This window comes from Urtica dioica, chromosome 10, assembly GCF_054948205.1.
Source record: "Urtica dioica subsp. dioica isolate 48M chromosome 10, U.dioica_male_clone48M_v1_H2, whole genome shotgun sequence".
Lineage (NCBI taxonomy): Eukaryota > Viridiplantae > Streptophyta > Magnoliopsida > Rosales > Urticaceae > Urtica > Urtica dioica.
Genome location: NC_142765.1, coordinates 21888115 through 21902703, shown reverse-complemented (window position 1 = coordinate 21902703; position 14589 = coordinate 21888115). Strand labels below are relative to the sequence as shown.

General features: G+C 36.6%; 2 protein-coding genes across 2 annotated transcripts; both read right to left on the bottom strand.

Annotated features, from left to right (window-relative positions):
• Positions 1-925: 925 nt before the first annotated feature.
• On the bottom strand, positions 926-4641 carry LOC149384025 (glycosyltransferase BC10-like). Its single transcript, XM_089627972.1, has 3 exons — positions 4117-4641; positions 1898-2106; positions 926-1426 (listed from the first exon to the last, which is right to left on the bottom strand). The coding sequence occupies exons 1-3, from the start codon at positions 4639-4641 to the stop codon at positions 979-981; spliced, it is 1182 nt and encodes a 393-aa protein (XP_089484098.1). The 3' UTR covers positions 926-978.
• A 2421-nt stretch (positions 4642-7062) lies between these two features.
• On the bottom strand, positions 7063-10341 carry DELTA-ADR (delta-adaptin). Its single transcript, XM_089628642.1, has 2 exons — positions 7719-10341; positions 7063-7107 (listed from the first exon to the last, which is right to left on the bottom strand). Exon 1 carries the CDS (start codon positions 10275-10277, stop codon positions 7728-7730), a length of 2550 nt encoding a protein of 849 aa, XP_089484768.1. The 5' UTR covers positions 10278-10341; the 3' UTR covers positions 7063-7107; positions 7719-7727.
• Positions 10342-14589: the final 4248 nt, after the last annotated feature.

The following is a 14589-nucleotide window of genomic DNA, read 5'->3' as shown; positions in this document are numbered from 1 at the left end:
ACGATTAGCCGAACTAGGTTACCGACTCGTCTGTTTCTTTACTTACAGTTTATTTGCTTTTGATAATTTGCTGAAACTGCTAAGTTGTTTCATAACGTATTTGAAACATCATGATAAACTAATAAATCTACTTTTTCAATTTCAATATATCATAAGATATTTTAGAGTGTTGAGTATCCATAAAGCCTTGATTGAGTTGACCTTTCTCGGAATCAAAGGCATTGGCTCCGATTGCGCCAACTAAATTCTCATTGAGGAGAACCATCGGCCCTTGTTCAAGCATCCTTGACTTCTAAAAACAGTGATGAAACTTGTGCGCATTGAGATCTTGAAATGGAAGTATGACTATGGTCAATAAAAAAAATCAACTTTTCGATGCGCACAATTACGGAATTTGTATAGAATTTCTAAAGCTAAAGAAGGCCACACACAATTCATCGGTCAAATGCAAAGGTATAACACAACGTTAACATTCAATGCAAAAGACAACTAAAAAAGTATACTCACGTCATAAATATTTAACACTTGATTGATAAAACATGAAGATTTAACAATAATTTGGAACTCAAGGGAAATATGTTATATACTTGACAATACGTAATATAGTGCATCATTTCAATAAACATCGAAGATATAAATATGGGTGAAAATTCCTTAATAAGAAAGTGTTTTATCAACTGAAGGAACTTTGATTTGTAACATCGAAAATCTCTAAAACTATTTAGTGTAAAAATGACATTAATTGTTCTTCACTATGAGGATAGTAGGTTTTTATGTCCCTTTTATACTTTGAAAGAGAACATTTATTTGGAAATAAATTTGAAATGGTGTATAGATATCTACCGCTCAAAAAATGGAGCACCCTGTCTGTTTCTTGAAATTGATCTACCTACAATTTATGTTATTTCCTTACTTTCATAGAGAGAGAGAGAGAGTAACAATAAATCAATACATACTTTTCTTGTGGTATGTACAAAATCAGAGTGGCAAGGACAAATTCATCGAGAAATTATTCGGTAGAAGTTGCAAGAAAGGCTGCAAAGTGTTGGGCAAAAACTTCCTAGCGAAAAGAGAGCAAATAGAAGTTGGAATTCCATTGTAACTGCAATTACTACCAAATGCAATCCGGTTCAAAAAATCACCGGAGATATCATTTCTCCCGAATCTCCCCGGATGTGGAGCAGCCTTCGACCAATCAACCCAAGTGATGGACCGGTTTGAGTTCTCCTCGGGACACACAATATGAATCAAAGTGGGAATGTAGTGCTCATCGACGTAACAAGGTGGCTTGCAATGGTCTAAGAAGATCGGGTAATACTTGGTGTCTGACACAATTTTTAGGGCAACTTTTCGGTTCACCTCAAACCACTGCGAGCCCTTCCTCCATTGGGAAATCGAGATCGTTGGAAACATGTCCGGGTTGTATCTACACGGAGGAAAAAAAAAAAACTTTAATAGATTCTTATCAAGCAATATATATATATATATATATATATATATATATATATATATATATATATATATTGCTAATACTATGATGAACATTATTTATAAACTTGAGTGCAAAGTTATAGAGTCAGTCATAAAAAGAAAGATGGATGTCGGTCCCTCTAACTCTTTTTCCGGATTGTAGTAAATTTTCTTTTTTTTCAGCTCTTTCGAACTTATTTATTATCATAGTCATTAAATTTATACATATATGAATTAAATAATATCCAAAACTTACAAATATATCTTAATCTCTTTATACTCGAAAGATCACATTAATATTATATATATAAAAAAATAATAAATTTGAACTTTTGCCCTCGTAATTTTTTTCATTATATCCCTATGTATTGATAAAATAAAATCTTATAATATCAATCATAATATATTGAAGTGTTTGGTATAATACCTTCCGCGCCCAACCCTCCTAGGGTCGTCGAAAGAGCTGGTGAAACTTGTGGTTGAGTTGGTGAGATAACTGTAGGTTGTAGTGAAGTTGAATAAAGGGACACATGTCTCGGAGAGCAACACAAATCTATTGTTCAAGGGATCGAGCAGCGCGTTCGCCAACAGCCGTCTCTCTGCATCGATCATTGTAATTTGCCCCCAATGCACTGCCTGCATTACAACTTCGATACTTATTAGACCATCTCCAATGTAGATTCAAATCATGGAGTGTAACAAATTCCATACTTTCTTAAATATCTTATCAAATAAAAAGGTTGAATAAGAATTATGGAATTATGTTATCAAAATGAAAAAAGTTAAATAAGAATTATGGAATGATTAGATAGCATAAGACTAAGTAAACCATTGCTTTAGGCCTCTAAATATTTAGAATACTTCTTAAATTTAGGCTTAATTATAATAACTTCTTTTAACCAATAGGCCTAATATTTGTTTTGTATTTTTTTATTTCAAAAGGCCTTTTCCTTAAATAATAATAATAATAATAATACCTAATTTTTAATTATTTTCCCAAGCCACGATATATATTGGGGCGCCCTGCACAGTTTCCCTTTTACACGGATGCCTCATTTGGAGATAGGAATTACAAGAATACCTCGTATTCTCAATTTTTAATAGATGCCTAATTTTTTTTAATTTTTAGATGCTTTCGCCCTTATTCTGAATGAAGAATATAAACAAGGGGAAAAAAGACTAAAAAATATTATATAAATAGAAAAGTAACCGTAAACAGAAAAATACTATAAAAATATGTATTCAATTACTGTATGCCTCCAAAATTATGTATGATAAGAAATATCAGTTTTGAAGAAGAAGTTATGAAATAGCTAAATAATCATCCACAATTAAAACTATATATAGTTAAATTATTCAAATAATTAAATAAATAGCTCAATTTATGTGTACCCCTCCATAATATATTACGTGTGTTATGCTTTAGTTTGGATTATTTTATTAACTTTTAGATAATTCGGTTAAAATTTAAACGTAGGGAGTTTATATACATTGTACTCGTAATTCTCACGATTTTAAAATTGGAGATGCTCTTAGTTGAACTTCTATGTACATGTGAAAAAAAAAAAAAGGTTAAATTTTATTAAACTGATGTGGAAAATATCTTGTTGCTAACCCGAAAACTAATCATTTTAGCCATTTCGGTTACTACAAAATATGATTGGTGATCAATGAACGATATTTTGCTGAATTTATTATTTCCTTTATTATTATAAACGATCATTTTTAGGGAACATTCAAGCTGTGAGGTTAGTGTAATAAGGGAAAAAGCATTTGGATCTAGGATATATGTTGACTACAAAAAGAATAGGAAATTAGGCTTCTTTATTTTCTAGAGAAAAAAAAAAAAAAAAAAAAAAAGGAATGTATATATAAAATAAAGAAGGAATGAATATTGATATATCATTAATCTGGCTAAAAAAATGATTTTGGAGTATGATTCTGAAACCTGTTTTCGTACGCGTTTAGAAATCACATATATAATATTTCTCCACGACAAAAAGTACTAAAACTTAAATTACGGTCGTTTTTTATCTATAAAAAACAAAATTTCCTACAATAAGATCGTTACGTTCACTTTGACAATGAATACTCTTAGAATTATGAAAATCCACCGGACACGGACACGGACACACCCATCCATAAAAAATATAAAAAATTAAAAATTAAAAAAAAAAAAAAAAAAAAAACAACTACTAGAGGCTATGTTGTATAACTATATACTATTAAGGTTTTCTAATTAAATAATCAATTGAAATAAATTAAATCTGTAAAATAGTTAATTTTTGTCTAAAACTAACAAAATAGTCAAAGTTAAAAAAAAATGTGAAATTTTTTGCCAAAGTTAAAACTAACAAAATAGTCAAAGTTAAAAAAAAATGTAAAATAGTTAATTCTGTAAAAAATGTGAAAATAAATATCTGGTGTTGGTAAATTTTTTGCCTTGATTATAAATTTATATACGAAATAAATATCAATATTTCTATTTACCGAACAGTTTACTACCAAAAAAAAAAAAAACTAATTAATTAGTTTCGAATTGCTGATTTATATAACTTTTCTCCTACTGGAACTAAAAGTCAAAATGAATAAATAAACAAATAATTCATATAAATCTTATGCGTACGTACATGAAGAAGAACTGACCTGACTTGGGATTCTTCTCTTGAAGAAAACAGAAGAAGCCGGGATTGAGTCAACGTAAAGAGGGTCGGTATGAACGTAAATGGTGTAAAGACCTTCATAGCCTTTGAAGAAACGCTCCCAGAGAGGAGTCAACGGCATAGGCCCTTTGGTCAAGAACATGAAAGCCACCTTTGGGATTATCGGGACCACCGCGGGCTCCGATCCTCTCCTTCTCGGCGCCGGCGAGAGAGCCCGATAGAACACCTCGTTGTCCCCCATCCCGTGCAGGAGAGTCGGCCTCAACGGCGGCGGAGCCGGCGGAGACGGCGGTGGTTCCGACGCTGGTTCGGATTCAGGCAAAACGACCAAGAGTTGTGGCGGTTTCGTGAATATGGATGATGATGAGTCTGAGAGGCTTCTTTGAAGCAGCACAAGCACTGTTTTGTAGTACACGCTCGCCGTTACTCCGATCGATAGTCCGATGAGGAAGAATATGGAGTGGATTAGTTTCCCTAGTTGACAATGGGACCGTGAAATCTTCTCCATTGTTATTTTTTTTTTTCACTTGGGGATGGTGATTGAGGTTAATTTATACATACATGGTAACGACTATAATTTCATTAAATAATAGGTTTTTGTTTTGCGCAGATAGTCCCTAAATTATTATGATTTTTGCATTTTGGTCCCTGTATTACATGCTTCACCTTCACCTTGTTTCCGGGGAAACCGAAAATGTAAATTAATGGGGTTGATATGCAAAATAAAGTTTAGGGAGGTTAATTTGTATATAAAAAAAAAAGAGTTATAAATTACCATTTTTGTTTCTTTCGACCTGCTAAATCAAATAGGCTACGAACTCAAATGCTCAACTGAAAAAGTCAGGGAGTAAAATGTCAAGAACATAATTGTAGGGGTTATTTAGGCCAAAAAGTCTAAAGAATAATGATAATAGAGAAACATGAATGTGTGTTAGATTACTTTAATCGAAAGTTACCGTGGATTGCATGTGATTTGGGTTGACACTTCATGCATAAGTTAGTTGCTTCACCACGCATTTTCCTAGGAACCCTCTCTTTTCTTAATTTCGCTCACAATAATCACACTAATAACCACACATTTGTATGGTTTTAGTTGTTAAGCAAAGAAGTGTGATTACAAGCCACATGGTGTTCATAGACCTCCATTTTAAACTTCATGCAAGTGGGTTTTTTTTTACCAACGTTACTTAAAGGCCACGGCTACTGAGAATAAACAATGCCCATTGGTCAATTGGAAATATGATTTTTAACTAACGGAAATAACATGGTTATTTGTTATTAACTCAGTATTACATTACGATATTGCACTCCTCAGTAGAAATCAGAGGGTATAAATGGACTAATTTAATAGAAAGTTAAGGTTATAGACCTAATAATTAACAAAATATTGAGATTGGCCTTATTATTTGAAAATATATATGACTGGACTTTTCTCACATTTTTATTTACAAAAATATCCATGAGTATTTAAACTATGCGTGTCATCGAAAACCATAAATACTTATGCGTGTCATCGAAAACCATAAATACTCTCAAGGACATTTTTGTTAGAAAATGGGTCAAAAGTCTAATTTCAAATATTTTACAAATAACAAGTTCAATCTTAATATTTTATTAATTATTAGGTCTACAATATAAATGCTCTTAATTTAATTTAAGCATAACCGATACATAAATGGGACTTTGTTGACATTGATTTTTTATTTTTTTTACCCTTGCATCTATTATGTTAATTTACGTTGAATTCTGTATTAAATTAAGAGGAGGGACTAGCCCCAAACGTTTTTATTTTACGGGAATCATAAACCGAGTAGAGCTACTATTAGATTAAAAAAAAAAAAAAAAAATCAACGCTCTGGATTTCGTCAACGTTTCCTTTTAAAATGACTTCCATAACAATTGACTATTATACCTTAAGCTTTAAGCCACAGAATCAAGCAACCAGTGGAGTTCTTCACATGCTTGCCAAGATTTTCTCTAAAAGCATGAACAACAAATTTGAACACAGCTAATACACTTGACTTGATATTATAATTGAGTTGACATGATCGGTCAAAGTACGAACACTTTCGATACACTTGGTAATAAAGAAAACCCAAAATCAATTATCATCCTGTTGCTATTTATTTCCAATTAAATAAATCTTTATTTCAGTTATTTGAATCTGATTCTGGAAAGAAATACTCTTTATCTTTCTGCTCATGAAAATAAGTATAAAAATAAAAATTAATAAAAGGGAGGGAAAAAAAAAGCCAATGGTCGGTGAAATTCACAGCATAACACGCATAAGAATTTAATTGTTTATAAGGCAGCCCTTAAAACCCAAAATGTAAGAACAAAGAATATAATATATTCTCAGCGCTGTCATGATAAGTTATAAGACCCATTGCTGCTAACTATGTTTTCAAACAAGGCATCGGTTGAATATATATTTTTTTTTTCGAGAATCATAAACCAACCAATGTTCTTCACATGCTTGCCCAGATTTTGTCAACGTCAAATTTGAGGACACAGCTAATACACTTCGTGATACGATGAACTACACAAGATCGGTAAACTTGCAATTCCTTGCGTGTCAAGAATAAAAGCATGACGTGAGGATATCCAAAGTACAAAGAGTTGACTGCGAATCATGTATTCGGTTATTTCTAGGTTTATTAAACAAAAAATTGGTTACATAAGCCACTTAAACTATAGGAATTGTAAATTAGTCAACCTTTGATAAATACTTTGTAAATAGCCAACTTGCATATGTGGCAGCCTATTAACTACCTAAAATATATGTTTGACTGTGTTAAATAAGTCTTTTATTAATCTGTTAATAAGTTTACTTGACTATTTACAAGAAATTAACTAAAGGTGGGTTATATCTCAATCCACTATATCCGTATGGCTATATAGCTTAATAACCCTTTATTAAATCTTCATTTCACTTGTTTGAGTCCGACCCGGGAAAGAAATACTCATAAGAACTCTGCTTGTGAAATGAAAGTAACACTGTAATAAATGTGGATAGAATAGGATAAAAAAACGTTCAACTCAAAGGCTAAAAGATCACCCCACATTCTTTCAATACCAAATCTCAGAGTCAAATGTTTGAAACCAAATAAGAGAAAAACTTAAATCTGCATTACACTTGTTTGAGTCAGATCCGGGAAAGAAATACTCATTAAGAATCAAGAACTCTGCTCGTGAAATGCAAATAAGGCAGTAATAAATGTGGGGGGAAAAAAAAAGTTAATTAAATTGCTAAAAGATCACCTCTCATTCTTTAAAAACCAAATCTCAGAGTCAAATGGTTAAAGCCAAATAAGAGAACATTAAAATTCTCGGAATATTTTGCGCTCATACGGAAAATGAGAAGAAAAAAGTATACGAAATCCCAACTGTTCGCATCGTCACAAAATTCAGAGTATAAACACACACAAGAAAATAAACGAAAACATTCAATTGTGTATAAGGCAAAACTGCAAACCCAAAATGTAAGAACAAAAAAATTTACACTACACTATAACGAACCTTAGCAGCCAAAATTCTCGACAAGAAACAAAGCCAAAAGAAATCCCAAAAAAAAAAAAAACCAACCTTTGGCTGTCACAAAAGATAATCCGGGATAGCCTTTGTCTGAGGAGCCACGTCTGTTCTTTTCCGAGACTTATGCTTGCTGTGTCGACGACTGCTCTTTTTCTCCGATCGGCTCTTGCTTTTTCTCGTCTCATCGATGATACCGGAATCTTTATTGGATTCGGGACCGTCTTCGTCGGCATATAATATCTCCTTGCCTTTGGATGATTTCTTTTCTGATGAGTTGGGTTTGGAGTCGCTGCCGAAAAGAGCTTCGCGAACAGCCCCAGAGAGCGAATCGTGGTCGTTTGATCGAGCCTTGACCCCCGAATCGCGTACCACATCTCCGTCCAGCTTCACGACCACGGGTCTCGGCTTTGTTTGGCTGCTCGGCTTCTTCTTGTTCGAGAGACCTTCGACGGCAGCGTCGAGATCGTTCGCCGGAGGATAATTCTCCGATGCCTCTTCGCCGTTTTTTCTCTTCTCCTCCGACGGAAGATAGTACAGACCGTGTCTCTTCCGGTGTTGGGCGAGCAGAGACGTTGACTCGTTCGAGTCTCTCTTCTCGAGCAGGCTCGGAGAAGGAACTCCGGTTTCTTCTTCTTCGACGGGACTGCTTCCGAGAGAGAACGTGTTCGACGGAGGTGTCTGAAACTCTGGGAGAAGCGGGTCCAAGTCCTCGAGATTCTCCTTGAGAGCTAAGCCCTCGGGGACGAGAACTCTCTCCTGGGCGGTCGCCGAGACCGGACCGAGCTCGTCCGAGAACACGTCTTGCACGACCTCGACGATCCCGCGAGCCTCGGCTTCGTTCCTCCTTATCAACTCAACGAAGCGGATTAGGTTCCGAGCTCGTTCCACGACCTCGACGTCGTGGCTTCCCAATAACGGCACAACGCCCGATTCGATTTTATTCAACAAGTTCACAACGGAGTCGCTCGAGAGATCTTCGGAACCATCTATTCCATCGGAGAAATGAGCGTGTAAGCAAAACACCAAGACTTTGAAGGCGGAGTGGACATAAACGGCTCTTATCGAAGGAGGCAAGAGATTTGCGCGAGGCTGTAAGAGCGCATCGACGATCTCGAGCGGGTTTCTCGAGAACTCGACGTATTCACCGGAAACCCAAGCCGCGGCGGATAAAATCCCATGGAGATAATGATTCCCGAGCGGAGCCGGGTCGATGAGGAGATCGCGAGCCACGCGGACGAGCTCGGGCCTCGCGTCTCGGACCCTGACGCCGATATCGACCAGCTGTCTCTCGATCTCCGCTCCCTTCCGGCAGTGCGGGACCCGCGACATCTCTCCGAGGAGCGACACGTATCGGTCGAAGTCCGCGACGATCTCGTAAACCCCGGCACCGCAGGTCGCGAGGATCGAGCCGAGTATCTCGTCGCAGAACTCGGGGTCGGACTTGACCGCGTAGTTCATGAGGACCCTCGAGATCTCGGCCGCGTTGGCCTCGGTCACCATAGCCATCACGAGGTTGAGAGATTCGCGCCTCACGGACGGGTCGGGGTCGCTCAGGGACTCGATCACGGCCTCCTTGTTCTCCGAGACCGCCCACGGATGATCCCGAGCCGCGATCGAGAGCGCCTTGAGCGCCAAGTATTTCAAATTCGGGTCGTCCTCTGCCAAAAACTCCCGAACTTTCGAGACCGCGAGCCTCACTGCGGGCTCAAACCCGCCGAAGCTCGAGACGATAGTTCGAACGCACTCGAAAGCCACGGACTTTGCGCCGTTCCGTCGCATGAGATCGCATATCGGCTCGACGACTCTCTTGGCCAGCCTCGGCTCGAGCGGGGCGAGCCGGGAGAAGATCTTGAGGACCTTGATCAACACCCAATTGTTCTTGCAATCGACGAAGACCCGGTAAAACTCGGGCGCCAATGGGAGGTACGAGGCGGGATCGCGTGCAGCGAGCTCGCAGAAAACCCCGACCGCGGCCGAGAGGACACCCGGGTCGGGGCTCTCGAGGCTCTCGGCGAGCCTCTTGAAGCAAACCCGAGCCGAGTCCGGGTATTTCTCGAAGAACCTGAGAGTCACCGCGACAGCCTTCTTTCTGACGGAAAGCTTGGAGCTTCCGAGGAGGGATAAGATCTCGGGAGTCAAATCCCGGGCAAGGTCCAGAGTGGCGATCATGGAAAGGCATTGGAGAGCGATTGTTACCTCGAAGGGGTTAGGGGCAGAAAGGTCTTTTCGGAGGTGGTTGGTGAGGAGGAGGAGGACGGAGGTGGAGTCGTGGAAGGAGTTCGCGGCGGCGCTGTAAGCGATCCGCTTGTGGGAGAAGCGCGGCGAGGAGATGAGCTCGACGACGTGGAAGGAGGCGAACGACATGTCGTGGAAGTGGAGGGACGAGAGAAACGACAGCTTTTGGATTGCGGTGGACTTCGTGTCCATGTCGGTGGACTTGATCTCGCGCCGGATCTCGTCCATGGCTTTCGAGATGAACGCTGATTCGCCGACCAGGCTCAGACGAAGGCCTTTGATTAGGTCCTCCGTCGTGCGCTGGAATAGATTCTCCATTATCGATGAACCCGCCATTGATTCTGATTTTTGGGGCTTTAGAGGATATGGGAACATTGTTTCTCGCTCATTTTGTGTTTTTTTTTTTTTTTGCGTTTTTTTTTTTTTTTTATGTTCAGATTGTTTCAAAGAACAGAGAGAGAGATCGCTGCGTATAAAATTTATGGGTCGGGTCAATCTTGTTGGGTGACCCAAATTTTGAAACCAGCTCCAACTAAAAGGGAAATGGACCTGGACCCGTAAAAAAAAATCTTGGAGACCGAGGATAACGTTAAAAAAAAAAAAAAAAAAAAAAAAAAAAAAAAAAAAAAAAAAAAATTCTTGAAGAAACTATAAAATTTTCTTCAATTTCTCGTGACTGTCTTTTTTTTTCGGATTTAACCTCTCTTCATTTCCGAAATCAGATATAACAGATAACTAAATTATAAAGACACGATGATAAAATTATTTTAAATGTTCAAAAAAAAAAATTGCGAGAAAAGTAACGGATGATACAATCATTCTATATAAAAACTACATAAACTTAATAATTTCAACTATTTTAAATATACCACAAGCCTTGCAGTTTAAATATACAAGTCTTCAACTCAACATTTGTTTCTCCCTCACATTTCATGGAAAGAGGAATCTCATAAGGGTGTTGATCTGATCGGGGTTAGCATCCTCTCATGGATTAGCAGGTTTCCCAACAATTTCCCAAAAATAATCCGAACGAACACTTTTGACGTACGGTTCAACTTTATTTCGTATTTTTCCAGTAGCCCGAAATATTCATCTAGGTGGGTTATGTGGTTGGTATATCAAAAGGATTTTACCGTCGTATCCTCGATATGTAGTGTCATCATTTTATCAATTTGCTCAACGAACATCTAGTTCACGAGCTTTTAATAGGCTACCATCTGTGATCGGGTCAGGATGAAACTCGCTCTATCATACCATTCACACTTATACAAACTTTTTGTTCCTTGATTCTCACTCGAGTAATCATAGTCAATTAGTCGCTAAGTGCGCAACAGATATCAATGATTGCATTCAATACAGTGACAAACCGAAGATCGAGGGACAACAAGTCCCATGATCTTGGTGTTTAACTTGCATGAGCTATGTTATGTCGTCATTTTTCATAAGTGAAAAACGACACTCTTAACCAAAAACCGACAAGTAAAAGATTCAAGGAAAACGGCTCTGAGCCCCAAATGGCTCTGAGAGCTGAACTCCAAATAGCTCTCAAGGTTGAGTCACAAACGTCCCTAATGTGTGAAACCACTTTTTGGAAACTTAAGGTCCAAGTCTCCCTATAAATACCACACATGTCTTAGAGGAAAAACTCAAAATCCTTAGAGAAGCAAAATACTACAACTTCTATATCTCTCTCTCTCTCTCTCTCTTTAAAATTTCCTCAACACATGCCCACAAAATAATGCTAGAGTTACTCCACTTTGATTCTAAAAAAACACAAAAAAAAAAAAAAAAACAATCTTCTTTCTTTCTCTCTAGAATTAAAGGAGAAACACTTCCTCTCTCATAAACAAGAGAAACTCTTTCACCTCAAAACACAAAGAGGAATGATCTACTTTATTTTCTCTATAATTGAAGAAGAAATATTCTCTCTCCCTCATATTACTTTTCAAAAACAAAAGCTAAAATTATGCCAAATTACATTCCCTCTAAAAAAATGTCTAAGAACTTGAGAAATCCAATTCTCATGTTATTCACTTAATAAGAGGAACATTTCATTATATACCCTTTGTATTTTTTCTTTCCGCTAAGAAAAAGAAAGAGATGTCGCTCAAGAGGATCAAATCCCGACGTAGACGAGAGCGGAGATGAGGAAAAAAGAACCATAAAAGCTCTCAAATCTCTCAAAGCACTCAAAAGACTGAAAAAGATCAAGAAAAAGACAAAGACGGAGATAAGAGAAGAAGGAATCAAGACCAAGTGAAGAGAGCAAAGAGAATACGAAGAATCCGAAGAGATCAACGAAAAAGGCCAGAAGAACATAATCATCAATCCGAAGGACTCTCAAAAGAAAGCAAACTTTCATCACTCTTTCGATACCCGAGGAAACGTGGCCCCGACAGCACAAGATCGAGACACATCGCAAGCTCGCACCTCGACGCGTGTCTCGTGAATGTTATCCGAGAAATCGCATTAATAAACTATATTTCAATGTTCCTTCTCTTTATTGAATTTTCTTGGACTTCTCTGTCTATTGTTTTATTCCTAGTCAATCCTACTTCAAAATCAAATGAAGCACTAATACTTACCAAATATTCGATGTTTGTCTCGTGACTCTTCAACTTATAACTAAGGTGTTTCAAATCTCTAGTTCCTTCACTTCATAACACATTGTTGAATACCAGATATATAGTTTGTAACAAAATAATATAGTTTGTCTAAATATTTAAACCAAACCAAACCATCTCCATTTGATAAATTTCTTACATAATGATAAATTACGAATTGTCTAGGATATTTATCTTTTCTAGAAAATTTATGTTATTTTCTTGTATTGAACTTTTTTTTCCCTTGAAACTAAAAGTTTTAAATTTTTATCTAGATTTTTTCATCTCCCCGGATCGTAAATACGACTCAAATCATCATTGGTTTATTAATGTTCATTATAATCTAGTATATTTTCAAGAACTTATGTGTATCTTCAATATTTATAACAAATCGAAAGAAAAAAAAAAGAAGAAAAAAAGATAGGACCTGGAAATAGTTTGCTTAATATGTCTATCTTCAATATTTATAACCCTTCTAATATCTCTCTTGAGCTCTTTTTTCTCTTGAACTTCTAATCACCCTTTTTTTTTTTACTTTGAATATTGTAAAATCAAATAAATGATCTGAAAAGTATAAATTACATGAGAACAAAATATTATGGGTAATTAAGCTAAATAGCCTCCTGAAAATGGCCAATTTATTTTTAGCCAACGTTCTGTAAATAAGTGGTAAATAGCCAGGATGATTTATTTACAACAAATATTGGCCGAGTATACCCTCACATTTTCCCGCCTATTTTTACTGCAGATATTAAAAAATTAAAAACCAAATATTCGGTCAATAACTACTCCCGCTATTCAAGGAACGTCATTAACGTCATTAATTAATACACCAAATCACGCAGCCTCAACAAATCACTCGAACACAATTTCATAACAAAAAAACCCAAACCATTTCAGAGCAAAAAACGGCAAATGAAGAAGTTCTGGAACTTTTCGGCGATTAAAGAGTTTTCGGAAGCTTTTATGCAATTGAAGATCATAAACACTCGAACCCGACAACAAAGAAAATGTAATATCCCGAGTTTTTTTTTTTTTTTTCAAAAATGTCTGTTCTAAATTTTTTTTACGGCTGCTCTAATTTTTTTTTCCAAACAAGGCTGTTTGTTTGAATCTGCATCGGGATCAAGTCTGAGAAGGACGCTGTGGAAGAGGTGACGCGGGGATCGCGGTGGATGGCGATGAAGGCAGTGGGCGGCGTGGGGCTGCTGCTGGTGGCGACGAATGTGGCGGCGACGATCCCGTGTCTCAAAGCAACGATCTATGATTTTGTTATTCTCAACTAATTTTGGTTCTCAGGAATTTTGTTTTCTTTTATAACCTGGGAATCAAGTTCATTCTTGTTCCTGGAACGCATGTGCAAATCGACAAATTCTTGCTGAGAGAAGTTTATGGTTTTTTTTTTTTTTAAATACAGTATGTTCGTGTAAATAGATAGCCTATTTACAGTATGTTCGTGTAAAAAGAAATCATATTTACAGTATATTCGTGTAAATACGAAGCTTATTTACAGTATAATCACTGTAAATACAATGCCTATTTACAGTTAATCGTGTAAATAAACTGAAAAATTCTGGATATATTTTGAGCACGAAAATTCTGGAAATTATGAATATATGGAAGACAAAATAATATCAATGAATGAAGAATTAATTCGAAATTAATTACCTAATGAATTGCAACAAAAATAGACAATTAATGGCTGATATCTTTCAAAATCTGCTCAAAATTCAAATTTCAAATTTGATAACTTCCATTTTCGGTTTCAATATTAAATTCGAATTTTTTAAAAAAAATTGCCTAATTAAAATAGCGTAAGGGCAAAAATGTAAAACTAATTCAATTAATAACCTGTCACGTAAGCAAGATGACTATTTACGGGAAATTAACGAAATGTTGGCTAAAATTAAATTGCTACACGTTCCGTGGCTTAAGCAGCCAATTATTTGAAATATTATTTTAAGGTATGAAAAAATGTTCGGTTTCTCAATACAATACTGCTGTACTTTTTATATGTTAATAAAAGCTGTTTTTAGCTTTAAAATCGCAATTATTTATACCCAACACAGCCCAAATTAAAAGGA